At 30.5% G+C, this 11,204-nt stretch overlaps 2 protein-coding genes across 26 annotated transcripts; both read left to right on the top strand.

Moving 5' to 3' along the window:
- Window positions 1–4,843: 4,843 nt before the first annotated feature.
- Window positions 4,844–7,593, top strand: LOC105961594 (protein GET1). Of its 5 annotated transcripts, none has more exons than XR_016031127.1 (10): window positions 4,844–5,328; window positions 5,939–6,018; window positions 6,296–6,366; window positions 6,487–6,557; window positions 6,634–6,715; window positions 6,853–6,902; window positions 6,986–7,021; window positions 7,136–7,204; window positions 7,289–7,411; window positions 7,521–7,593. XR_016031127.1 is itself a non-coding variant. In XM_088817733.1 (9 exons), exons 1-8 carry the CDS (start codon window positions 5,218–5,220, stop codon window positions 7,154–7,156), a joined length of 522 nt encoding a protein of 173 aa, XP_088673859.1. In that variant the 5' UTR covers window positions 4,844–5,217; the 3' UTR covers window positions 7,157–7,204; window positions 7,521–7,593. The 5 variants fall into 5 exon arrangements, 3 of the variants coding, with proteins under 3 accessions (XP_088673859.1, XP_088673858.1, XP_088673857.1); XR_016031128.1 differs by having other exon boundaries at window positions 7,518–7,593; XM_088817733.1 differs by lacking the exon at window positions 7,289–7,411.
- Window positions 7,518–11,204, top strand: LOC105976998 (uncharacterized). 21 transcript variants are annotated; one of them, XR_016031117.1, is made up of 15 exons: window positions 7,521–7,679; window positions 7,762–7,858; window positions 8,015–8,277; window positions 8,511–8,582; window positions 8,677–8,746; window positions 8,846–8,917; window positions 9,042–9,111; window positions 9,206–9,513; window positions 9,627–9,679; window positions 9,925–9,998; window positions 10,103–10,155; window positions 10,297–10,392; window positions 10,470–10,556; window positions 10,673–10,740; window positions 10,885–11,204. XR_016031117.1 is itself a non-coding variant. In XM_088817729.1 (11 exons), exons 6-10 carry the CDS (start codon window positions 8,865–8,867, stop codon window positions 9,960–9,962), a joined length of 522 nt encoding a protein of 173 aa, XP_088673855.1. In that variant the 5' UTR covers window positions 7,521–7,679; window positions 7,762–7,858; window positions 8,015–8,277; window positions 8,511–8,582; window positions 8,677–8,746; window positions 8,846–8,864; the 3' UTR covers window positions 9,963–9,997; window positions 10,228–10,359. The 21 variants fall into 21 exon arrangements, 1 of the variants encoding a protein (XP_088673855.1); XR_016031112.1 differs by lacking the exon at window positions 10,103–10,155 and having other exon boundaries at window positions 7,518–7,679; window positions 9,925–9,997; window positions 10,885–11,015; XR_016031114.1 differs by lacking the exon at window positions 10,103–10,155 and having other exon boundaries at window positions 9,925–9,997; window positions 10,300–10,392.

Below are 11,204 nucleotides of genomic sequence, written 5' to 3'. Positions count from 1 at the left end.
ATTATTGTGAAGAAAACTTGAATTTCATGAAGAAACTGATCAATGAATGAGTACAAAGTTCAATATACTACCATTTGCTTCCCAAAAAAATGTGACGAGTTTCGAAATAGCTAAGCTTCAATATATATCTTTTTGATATTACTAGAAAGGTGGGCGTGTGTGTATTCGCAGAATTTCAGTTATGCTAATTTTTACCTCTTCATGGACCATTTCTTCTTCAATTTGGTCAACATCTACTTAGTATCTCGTGACAATGGGTGGAACTTCTTCTGTTCTCCTATAATAATTATTTTGCCTCTCAAAATATTCCGCGATCCGAACTAACTTTTGAGTCACCTCGAGTGTGTAGAATTTATACAATTTCATCATATCACGAATTGAAGCATTCAATTCTTTCAATTACCCCAAAATTTTCTTATTATGTACTATAGAAGTACTACTATTATACCCATGTGTTATTTCTAATTCGCAAATACTCCTGTGAAGAAAAAAAGAAAAAAGAAAAACCCCTCACCAAAAAAAAAAAAGAAATACCCATGTGTTATTCCTTTTTGTTAACAAAGTCAGGGCATCGAGACCCCTAGAGGCAAATCGTTTATCTAAACTGATGTTTTTGAAGTTTATGACTTGAATGGTATCGAATCATATTAACAATGATTATTATTTTGTTTATGTTATTTACAAAAATCTTAGAAGTTATTCTTTTTTAAATTTTTTTCAAATTGTAAATATTAGCAAAAAATAATAGCTACACAGAAAAGTCCAAAATTTGAGAGATAATTAAGAGCATTTATGAAATGCTATAAAAAAATAAACCATAGCATTAAAATCAAAGTTATCATATATATTTGAAAAGAATAAATCCTAATACAACACTACAACAAGCGCTATTATAAAGTTAACAATAGCATAATTACTGCACCACAAAATATAACCATATATAGCGTTTCTAAAACACTATCAATAATACATACAGTAGCGGAAGCAATCTGCTATTGTACAATTGAAATAGCGTCTTTCTCATGCTATAGAAGACTTTAAATTAGATTAACAAACCGCTATGGTATGCACCTATGATAGCGTTTATTATACGCCAGAGAAACTGTATAATAGCGTTTTACAGGAGTCATAAAATACTATAACACGACATTAAAAATATGCTATTGAATCTTCCATTACCATAGCGACGTACAAACGCGGTAGAAAATGTCCAATATCTTAGCACTTGTAAAACGCTATGGTATATCTCGAACCTATTATAGCTTGGGCGGAAATAGCGTTTGCAAAAGCGCTATGTTATCCTACGATAGCGGTTTTCACGCGCTATGAATGGAGTTTTTGTGTTGTAGTGGTTTATCGTTGTTTCGGTCAAAAAATTAACGATTTCCGTTTTGAAACAAACTCATTGCAAAACACGTGCTTGGTATGTTTGAGTATTGAGATTAGCGATTCCCACGGGAATCTGTATTCCCAATAATATGAGAATGTCCATTCTTTCTCCTCCCCATGGTTTTGGTCATTCCCAACCATCAAGGAATTAATATATATACTTATTTCGATAAATTTTGGTACAACTGGAGATTTAACCCAAAAGAATTTAGTTTAATATGAAAAACCGACCCATCATTAATTATCTAAAAAATAATCAATTAATTTCATTAGTAAAAAAATTATATATTTTTTATTTATGTATATTTTAATGTTAAAAAATCTAAAATAAAATAAAATATATTTCTTAATAATATAAAAAAAATGATATTAGAATAATGTTATAATTATCAAGGAATGAACTTATATTTATTTTCTTGTTAATATTATAATCATATATGTAATAATATCGATAAAATTGAAGATGAAACCCAAGGAAAACATATTTGGCTTCATACTCAACCAACCAATAGTTATTTATAAAAATAAAATAATATTGTTGACACGAAAACTATATTTATATATTTCTTTGAGAATTAAGATATCTGAAATTTTGAATATATTTATTCATAACATATAGTAATTTAATAGGAAATTAACCTTAAAATTATAATAGTAAAAAAAAGTACAATATATTACAATAACTATTGGATGATATTATCATTGAATATTAGTTATTAAAATTATAGTTATGTTTTAGTTATCAAATATGAAACTAGAATCAATCGAGAAATTATTATTTCATTCACTTTTTCATTACTTTTACGCACCAAACATGCTAATGACAATAGGGATTGTTTTAGCTCCGGGAGGGGTTGTACTAGTCGGACCCAAACGATTTAATCTGATTCATAGAAAATATTTAGTAAAAAAATTTATAGTCGTTGATTTAAAGTACGAACCCAGTAAAAATAGATCGTACACAGGTCGTACTCTATCGTACATCACGTAAAATAACTTTATTAACCTTACATAATTAAACGAGATAATTAAAAGTAGGGTTAACTGTACTTTGCCCCTTACTTTGGTCGTTTTTGCTCTTTGCCCCCCAAATAAAAAAAATTCCACGATCATACATGTACTTACTAATTTGTTGCACCGACAACTAAAAAGTCTATTTTTGACAAAAAAAAAAAAAATAAAAAAAAAATAAAAAGCCAATTAAACTCAAATTTCATGATTTAAACTCCACTTTAGCCCAATTTCACCAATTAACCAATTTTGACCATAATTTCAATTTTGACCCGCCACCACCGGAGACCCCTGATCTCCGGCGTTGACTCTTTTTTATTTTTTTGAAAACTTTTTTGTTTTTAAAACTTTTTTTTATCTGAATTTTTTTTCCGGTAGGTCAACCGCAGGGTCTCAGGCGTTGATTTTTTTTTTAGATTTTGTTTTTTCTTAAAAGAAATATTTTAATTAATATTACTGATTTGACTGCTAAATTGTTGTTTCCAACAGTTATTTAACTGTCAGAGAGAGTAATTTAACTATTAATATACATTTTTTTTTCTTAAAAAAATATTTTAATTAATATTACTATCTTGGCTGCTAAATTATTGTTTCCAGCAGTTATTTAACTGTCGGAGAGAGTAATTGTTAATATACATTTTTTTTCTTAAAAAAATATTTTAATTAATATTACTGTCTTGGCTGCTAAATTAATGTCTCCAGCAGTTATTTAACTGTCGGAGACAGTAATTTAACTGTTAATTGACTTTTTTTTCTTAATTTGTTTTAATTAGTATTACTGTCTTGACTGCTAAATTATTGTGTCCAACAGTAATTTAACTGAATTTTTTTTTTAAATTTTATTTTAAAAAAAAAATATTATTTTAATTAATATTACTGTCTTGGCTCAAAATTACTGTCTCTAATAGTAATATAATTTAAGTGAATGAGACAGTAATATTACTGTATTAATTAATTTTATCGTCTTGGCATGCATTTTTGCTGTCTTCGACTGTAATATTACAGTCTCCGACCGTAATATTACTGTCTCATGCAATAATATTATTGTTTGGGACAGTAATATTAGTAATATTACTGTTCGGGAAAATAATATTCATAATATTACTGTCTGAAACAGTAATATTATTGTTTGAGGCAGTAATTTAGCAACCACGATTATAATATTAATTAAAATATTTTTTTCTAAGATTCGACAGTAATTTAACTGACTTTTTTTTCTAAATTTTGTTTTTTCTTAAAAAAAATTATTTTAATTAATATTACTGTCTTGGCCCAAAATTACTATCTCCAACAGTAATTTAACTGTTTGAGACAGTAATATTAATGTATTAATTAATTTTATCGTCTTGGCATGCATTTTTGTTGTCTTCGACTGTAATATTACTGTCTCATCCAATAATATTATTGTTTGGAACAGTAATATTAGTAATATTACTGTTCGGGAAAATAATATTCATAATATTGCTGTCTGAAACAGTAATATTATTGTCTGAGACAGTAATTTAGCAACCAAGATTATAATATTAATTAAAATAATTTTTTCTAAGAAAAAAAATTCAAAAAACGATCATCAAAAAAAGTCAACGCCGGAGAGCGGCAGTCAACTGCGGTTGACTGGTCGGAAAAAAAATTATAAAAAAAAAGTTTTCAAAAAACAAAAGAAAAAAAAAATAAGTCAACGTCGGAGAACGACCCGCCCGGTCAACGCCGGAATCTGGCCGGAAAAAAATTCATAAAAAATTTTTTTTCTTAAAAAAATGTTTTTTCAAAAAATTATTAAAATGGAAGTTAATGTTATATATTTGTTTAAATTTGGGGTCAATGTGTAATATTAAGGAAGTTAGAGTATAATGGATGTAATTGATAAAAATTATATTATGGAGGGTATTTGAGACTAAAGACATGGGGATGAGTTTATTGGAAATACTGTTGTTTTTGTGGACCAATGTGCATTTAAGTCCCTTATCGTGTCCGTTTTTGTCATTTGCCCTAATTATTATTTGTTACTTAAGTTTTAGTTATAGGGGTTTTATGTAATTTCACTTATAAGGTAGGTATCGTACTTTGTTCATGAGATTCGTACAAATCTTATGAGTCACATTTTTATTGAGTAATTTTCATTCGTTTGGGACCGAGTAGTACAACCCCGCCTTGGTAAATAACAAAACCATGAAATCCCAAGAATTGGAATTATTAACTCACGTGTTGAATAAGTGAATATACTAACGGTAGCATAACACACACATATATATATATATATATATATATATATATATATATATATATATATATATATATATATATATAGGCATCTTGCCCATTTTTTTAGGCCTTTTCTTTTTGCTTTTATTCTGGCCCATCTATTTTTGAAACGTCGTCGTCCTCCTTATTCTCACCAATCACCATCCCCAAATCTTTTCTTTTCCTTTTATTTTCCAACCAGCTCGACCGTGACATGTGTGCTTGATTTTCACTTTTTTTTTAATCTGTTTTCAGCAATACGACGTCGTTTTTCACCCCCACTAAAAAAAACTCCTCTCCCGGCAGCTATTGTTGACCTCCTTCCGGCCCTCCACCTCCACCTCCACCTCCTGCTTCCGCCGATGTCGGCTCCATTCACGTGTCCTCTTCTCCTCGTCCCACCGCTGCTCCAATCTCCATCTTCATCTCTTTCTCTCTCTTCTGTGACGTAAAGGCTACAACTCATTGATCTAGACGACATCGATCTGAAATCCTCGGAGGAAAATTACAATCAATTTTTTAATTTTATTTTTGGGGAAGAAATTGAAACGGAAAAAGGAAGAACAGAAGAAGAAGATGGAAGAAAAGCTAACGGAGCACGGCAAGTCATTGGCAGCTCCGGCGATTTTCATCCTCGTTTTCTCTCTCCACTTCGTCTCCAAATACCTCGAATTCCACAAAAAGAAGGTTTTTTTTTTATTATTATTATTATTATTATTATTATTATTATTATTATTATTATTATTATTATTATTATTATTATTATTATTATTATTATTATTATTATTATTATTATTATTATTATTATTATTATTATTATTATTATTATTATTATTATTATTATTATTATTATTATTATTATTATTATTATTATTACTATTACTATTACTATTACTATTACTATTACTATTATTATTATTATTATTATTATTATTATTATTATTATTATTATTATTATTATTATTATTATTATTATTATTATTATTATTATTATTATTATTATTATTATTATTATTATTATTATTATTATTATTATTATTATTATTATTATTATTATTATTATTATTATTATTATTATTATTATTATTATTATTATTATTATTATTATTATTATTATTATTATTATTATTATTATTATTATTATTATTATTATTATTATTATTATTATTATTATTATTATTATTATTATTATTATTTGTTATAATTTGTGTTTTTTCTCGATGTAAATATCGGCATTTATCAGAAATTAGCTTATTGTTGTTGATAATTTTGTTTTTTTCTCTTTTAAATTGTGAAGAAAGGATCGATGAGTGAATTGGACGTTCAATTGCGAGCAGAAATTAGGCAGCTTTTGAAGGAAGCTAGCTCTTTGATGCAGTGAGTGGGATTCGATTTAATTACCGTATTTTTTTCGTTTGATTTTGATGTATCAGATTAAAACTCTCTGATTTAATCTACCTATGTTTGATGTTGGAAGTTATTCTATTTAGTTTTATGTCGTTGGCTTATTTTTTTCGACGGGAAAAAGCTATTAATGCCGAGTGGATTATCGAAATTGAAACTTAGCGCTTAACATCAATCGTTTCGGATGCGTTGAGTTTCACCACCTCTGGTTATTTATTGAAGAATCGATTTTCCTTTGTTGATTTTTCAGACCTTCAACATTTGTACAAGCTGCAAAACTAAGAAGAATGGCAGCAGCGAAGGAGAAGGAACTTGCAAAAAGTACGAAATTCTGTTTTTATTTAAGTGCAACAATATTCGTGTGAATCGTTCTTTAGAGTGTCTTTTTACGTGTTAGAAACAATTGTTTCATTTCTATGTTTTGCTGATGTTTCCACGCAGATGAAGAAATGCACGACAAGGATATGAAATTGTCATTTGGCACATACGAGAAGCTCTTAACAATATCAAAGGTTATTTATTTAAATGCTTGAGAGGATCATATTGAATTTTATTTCTGGAAGTTATTAAGTTGCGTTTTTCGGACAGGTTCTTACTTACGTTGTGCTGATTTTATGGTTCTGGAAGATACCTATCACTACGATATCTGATCAACTCGTGCAACCCTTCGGTACTTGTTTTCGTCTACCCGTTATTACATCTCGGTTTTTACTGTATATCAAATTTCACTTCCTTAATTCCAGTAAATACATATTTGAAATTGCGTTAAGCTTCATATTTATATGTATAGTCCACTTATTTTTACAGGTAAGCTGCTTTCTTGGAGATCGGGAGCATATTTGAAAGACAATGTTGTGGTAATAATAGCCGTACTTCATTTTTTTTCGTTTCTTTGTATTTTTGTTGAAAACTAAGATATAGATATTATATGCCTGTGCAGGTTGGAATCATACCATGGTTGATTGTATCCACCAGGGTTAGTAGATTTATCTGCAGGAAGGTTTTGGAATAAATCGAAGATTAGCGAGATGACGTATATCATTGTTTCTCTTACTTGTGTGCTCTTTTACCTCCAACTTTCTTATCCCAGGATCTTCACATAAAGTTGTAATATTGAATAAAGATAACGGCTTAAGATTTTGTCAACGATGATATTCAGGTAATATGAGTTATTAGACCGATATTTTCTTGACAAATTTTTGTCTTGTGATGTAATATTTTTGGAAGTGTTGTTGTGGTTTAGGGGACAACATATCTCGGTTTCGTATAGAAATTTATATAGAATCTTGGAAAATCTCATTATGGATAGTTCAAACCAAATACAAAAGAATAATGATGACGGCGGGTATAAAGCTTGAATACAGAGGTATAATTAGAATTAGAGTTTCTCTTTTACTTAAGATAACAATATTATGCTAGCCTTATGTTTTCTGTACAACTATTACCTATTTTTTTATGAATGTTGTCAAAAGTAGTGTTCTGGTACCGAGTCTGTGTTGAAGAAGCAGAAGAGGGCCGAAGAGTGGGCTTTTGCAAAGGCAAAAGAGGTTGAAGAGTCGAAGAAGAAGAAAGTCGAGACCCGCAAATTAATCTGCAAGAAAGCTAGCGATTATGCTCAAGAGTATGAGAATCAGGTAAAACCTTAATTTATCCTCTGTTTTAAGAATCAAAATCAAACTTAGCAGCCTTTAATATTTATTAATTTGGTCTGTTTAGGATAAGGGTTGATTTAGTTGAAGCGCGAGGCGAGATTGAAGGGTGGCTTTTATGTCAGCCTAGAAGCTAATCTATTGTTCATAGTCCGAATTCGTGGGTACGCATTTATTGTGCCAATGCTATTGTTCATACTCTCAAATTTACAGTTTATTGTTTTGATTTATCGATTCGATGTATATTTTTTCAGTATCACTCAATTTTCTACTTCAGGGGTTATTTCTTGTAATTGTTTTGTGCTGTCTTATTTCTTCAGCACTTTATTGTAACTGTTGACTTCTCGTCCGCGCGTCTGTTCATTCCGGCATCGATTTATTTTATTTGCTGCCTCGTTAATATTTAAACAGCTGGTTTATTTATTTATGTCGCCGTGGTTGTCCTGAGCTGTGGCTATGGAAAGAATGTACGGCGGCGGTGGTGGTTTGATGATGACCAGAGACTCAAAGCCACGGCTGAGATGGACTTCTGATTTGCATGATCGTTTTGTTGATGCTGTCACTAAGCTTGGTGGCCCCGACAGTGAGTCTCTCTCTCTCTCTCTGACAGTCAAGTATATTTTTTCTTAGAATTATGTAAACATTTGTTTTCTTGAATCATGTGAAGAAATGGATCCTCTCTTTCGGAATTAGAAACATCGTATCGTGTTAGATAGATTGTAAATTACTCGATCGGTGCACGCGCATTCGGGATTTTTAATACTAATAAATATTCTCCGACGACGAATCTAAAAAGTCACGGTATCGAATTTGCAGAGGCTCAAATCTGTATTGAGGCTAATGGGATTGAAGGGATTGACTTTGTATCACTTAAAGAGTCATTTACAGGTACTTATTTTAGTTACTCGTTTAATTTCACGAACTCCTCGTTTTTCATCTTAAACGACGTTTAATTTTCTCGTTACTCGTTTCGCTTGTCCAGAAATATAGACTTGGACAACAACAAGAAGCCAAAAAACAGAATGTTCTTGATCACAATACAGAGAACAGTGGTGAGTCGATTTTCTTTGATTTAAACGACTTATATTTTCGTCTGATTTATTTCGTTTTATTACTGTCTTAATTATTTCTGGATTCTATGTTCTACAAAGTTCTTATGGGCATCATAACATGCGTATCGCAAGCACGAGCGCTAATTCATCGAGCATGAATAGTGAACAAGGGTAGGTGTTTTAATTTCGACTCGATTTTTAAATATTTCAATGATTTTTGATATCACTATAATATAAGTTGCTTATCGAAATAATCTCGTTCGATTAAAAGCTAATTTCGATTAACATTGAACAGAGACATTCCGATTGCCGAAGCACTTAGGTGTCAGATTGAAGTGCAGAAAACACTGCAACAACAGCTTGAGGTATATATATTATATATATTAACTGACATAATTTAAATAAAAATAAATAAATAAAATGAATATATATATATTAATTTTTATTTTCCTGTGACAGGTGCAGAAGAAATTGCAATCGATACTCGAAAAGGCTCAACACAACCTTTCTCCCGACATAAACCAGTCCGAAAATCTGGAATTAACGAAATCTCAATTAACCGACTTCAATTTAGCCCTCTCAAATTTAATGCAAACGATAAACGGAGACGAAATAAATGGAAATAAAGTAGCACGCGAAACGAGAGACCGTATGAAGCTTGAAACCGAAGGGCCTTTGATCGAGTTTGATTTAAATTCAAGAAGTAGCTATGATTTCATCGGCATCAATAATCGAGCAGTACTCGGAGCTAACCAATTCGAAAATAGGTGAGTTTTTTTTTGTTTTCTTCTAATAAAGCTCGGTGATGGTCGACGTTGTTTGTGTCTTTGTTTAATTTTTCTCCTTTCTATAAAATTTTGGGTCGATGCTGTTTTCATAGCTCATCAATTCACGTGTTGGTTTCGAGTTCCTCTTCGGGCAACTTATCTCAAGGTTAGCCCTTCTCTGTTATGACATTATGTGATGTTTGCTGGTGGGTAGAGTCATGTTGTTACCGGTAAATACCATGTTCCTAATGGTTTTGCCTATTGTTTTTTTGCTGTTTCATTCGTAGCTTTGTTTTGTCTTCTTTTATCGGCATATAATTTATTTTTCTAAAGCACCATTTCAAGTTTTTTTTTTCTTTTCTAAATTATATGGATGGATTCAGATTTCAATGATCTCATTTTCTTTTCTAGGTTGCATGATGGATCCACAAAAAAACAATTTGTCATGAAATCAACTTCTTGGCTGCATGTTGACATTGCTCAGGTTATAAATCATGATTAGCACATTTTTACAATATTTATCATAATTTATTTGTTATTCAGTTGTGACTGTATTTGATTCATATGCTCACTTGAGATTGGCAATATGGAGGGATGTTCTCGCAATTATTTGGCTATTTTGATTTTTTTTTTCACTAAAAGGTTTCATTTCTCTGCTTCACTGTTTATTGAATCTTCATAATTACTTCGAGTTGCTAATTCCTTCTACCTCAGAACGTTTTCGAGATTATGCAATCAAGGAATTCATTTTATTGTTCTACTCTACTGGCTTCTTTCTTGCAGCAGCCCCACTTTCAGTAATTAGTAATTTCTAATGAAAGATACGGAAGTGCAACACCAACTTGACCTTCAGTAATTACTTGTGGAGTCGGTTGGCTGGTAATGATGAAAACATATTATGTTTCTCTTTTTCCAAATTTTAATCACATTTCTTATGATTCGTACTGTAAATTTAGGTGGCTAGAGCTTTGCTTGATTCTCCTTTTGGCAATCTCACAGGTCCCAGTGCAGTATAGTAAGAATCGATACAATATTGCAATATTGTAAGAATCAATACATAACTCAATATTCAAATAAATCATCTTTTTAATAAAATATATCTCCTTACATTGGTTTCAGTGAATATAACTGTGCTTCAACTAAATGTTCTGAACAATAGGTATATATCTACATGCCCATCTAATGAGATAATTAATAAGATGAGCAATCTACGAGAAGAATTACAAGGTAATAGTGAATTTTATATATTGATTCTTTCAGCTTTTATTTTATTTAATTTGCAGACAGTGGGAGATGAATCGAGTGATGAATTAGGTATAGTTGAACAACCTTCTTCATATGGGACAGTGACCTAATTAAAACTTATAATAGAAAAAGCAAGCAACCGATATCCAAGCCAACGACAATGAAGAGAAGAGGGATTTACAAATGCCGGAGTGATTCAACGAAAAATGGCATATGTGATTACACTACGGCGTACTGGTCTAGCTGATGAAGATCATGTAAGGAGTAGTTTTTAAATCATTTTTTCTTTTGATTTCCTGTCAGAACATTTTCACCTCTTAAATAGGTTGATCAAGTTGGTTTACTTGGAATTTGTTTTCACGATTATTTAAAGAGCCTGCGTGCTTTTTCCTTCCTTGCTCAGGGATGGAGGTATCTCTTCATATATATGAAAATAACTTTTCCCA

This window comes from Erythranthe guttata, chromosome 5 (genome assembly GCF_056151865.1).
Source record: "Erythranthe guttata isolate IM_541 chromosome 5, IM_541, whole genome shotgun sequence".
Classification (NCBI taxonomy): domain Eukaryota; kingdom Viridiplantae; phylum Streptophyta; class Magnoliopsida; order Lamiales; family Phrymaceae; genus Erythranthe; species Erythranthe guttata.
The sequence above is the reverse complement of the archived record's forward strand: the minus strand, read 5'-3'. Positions and strand labels throughout refer to the sequence as shown.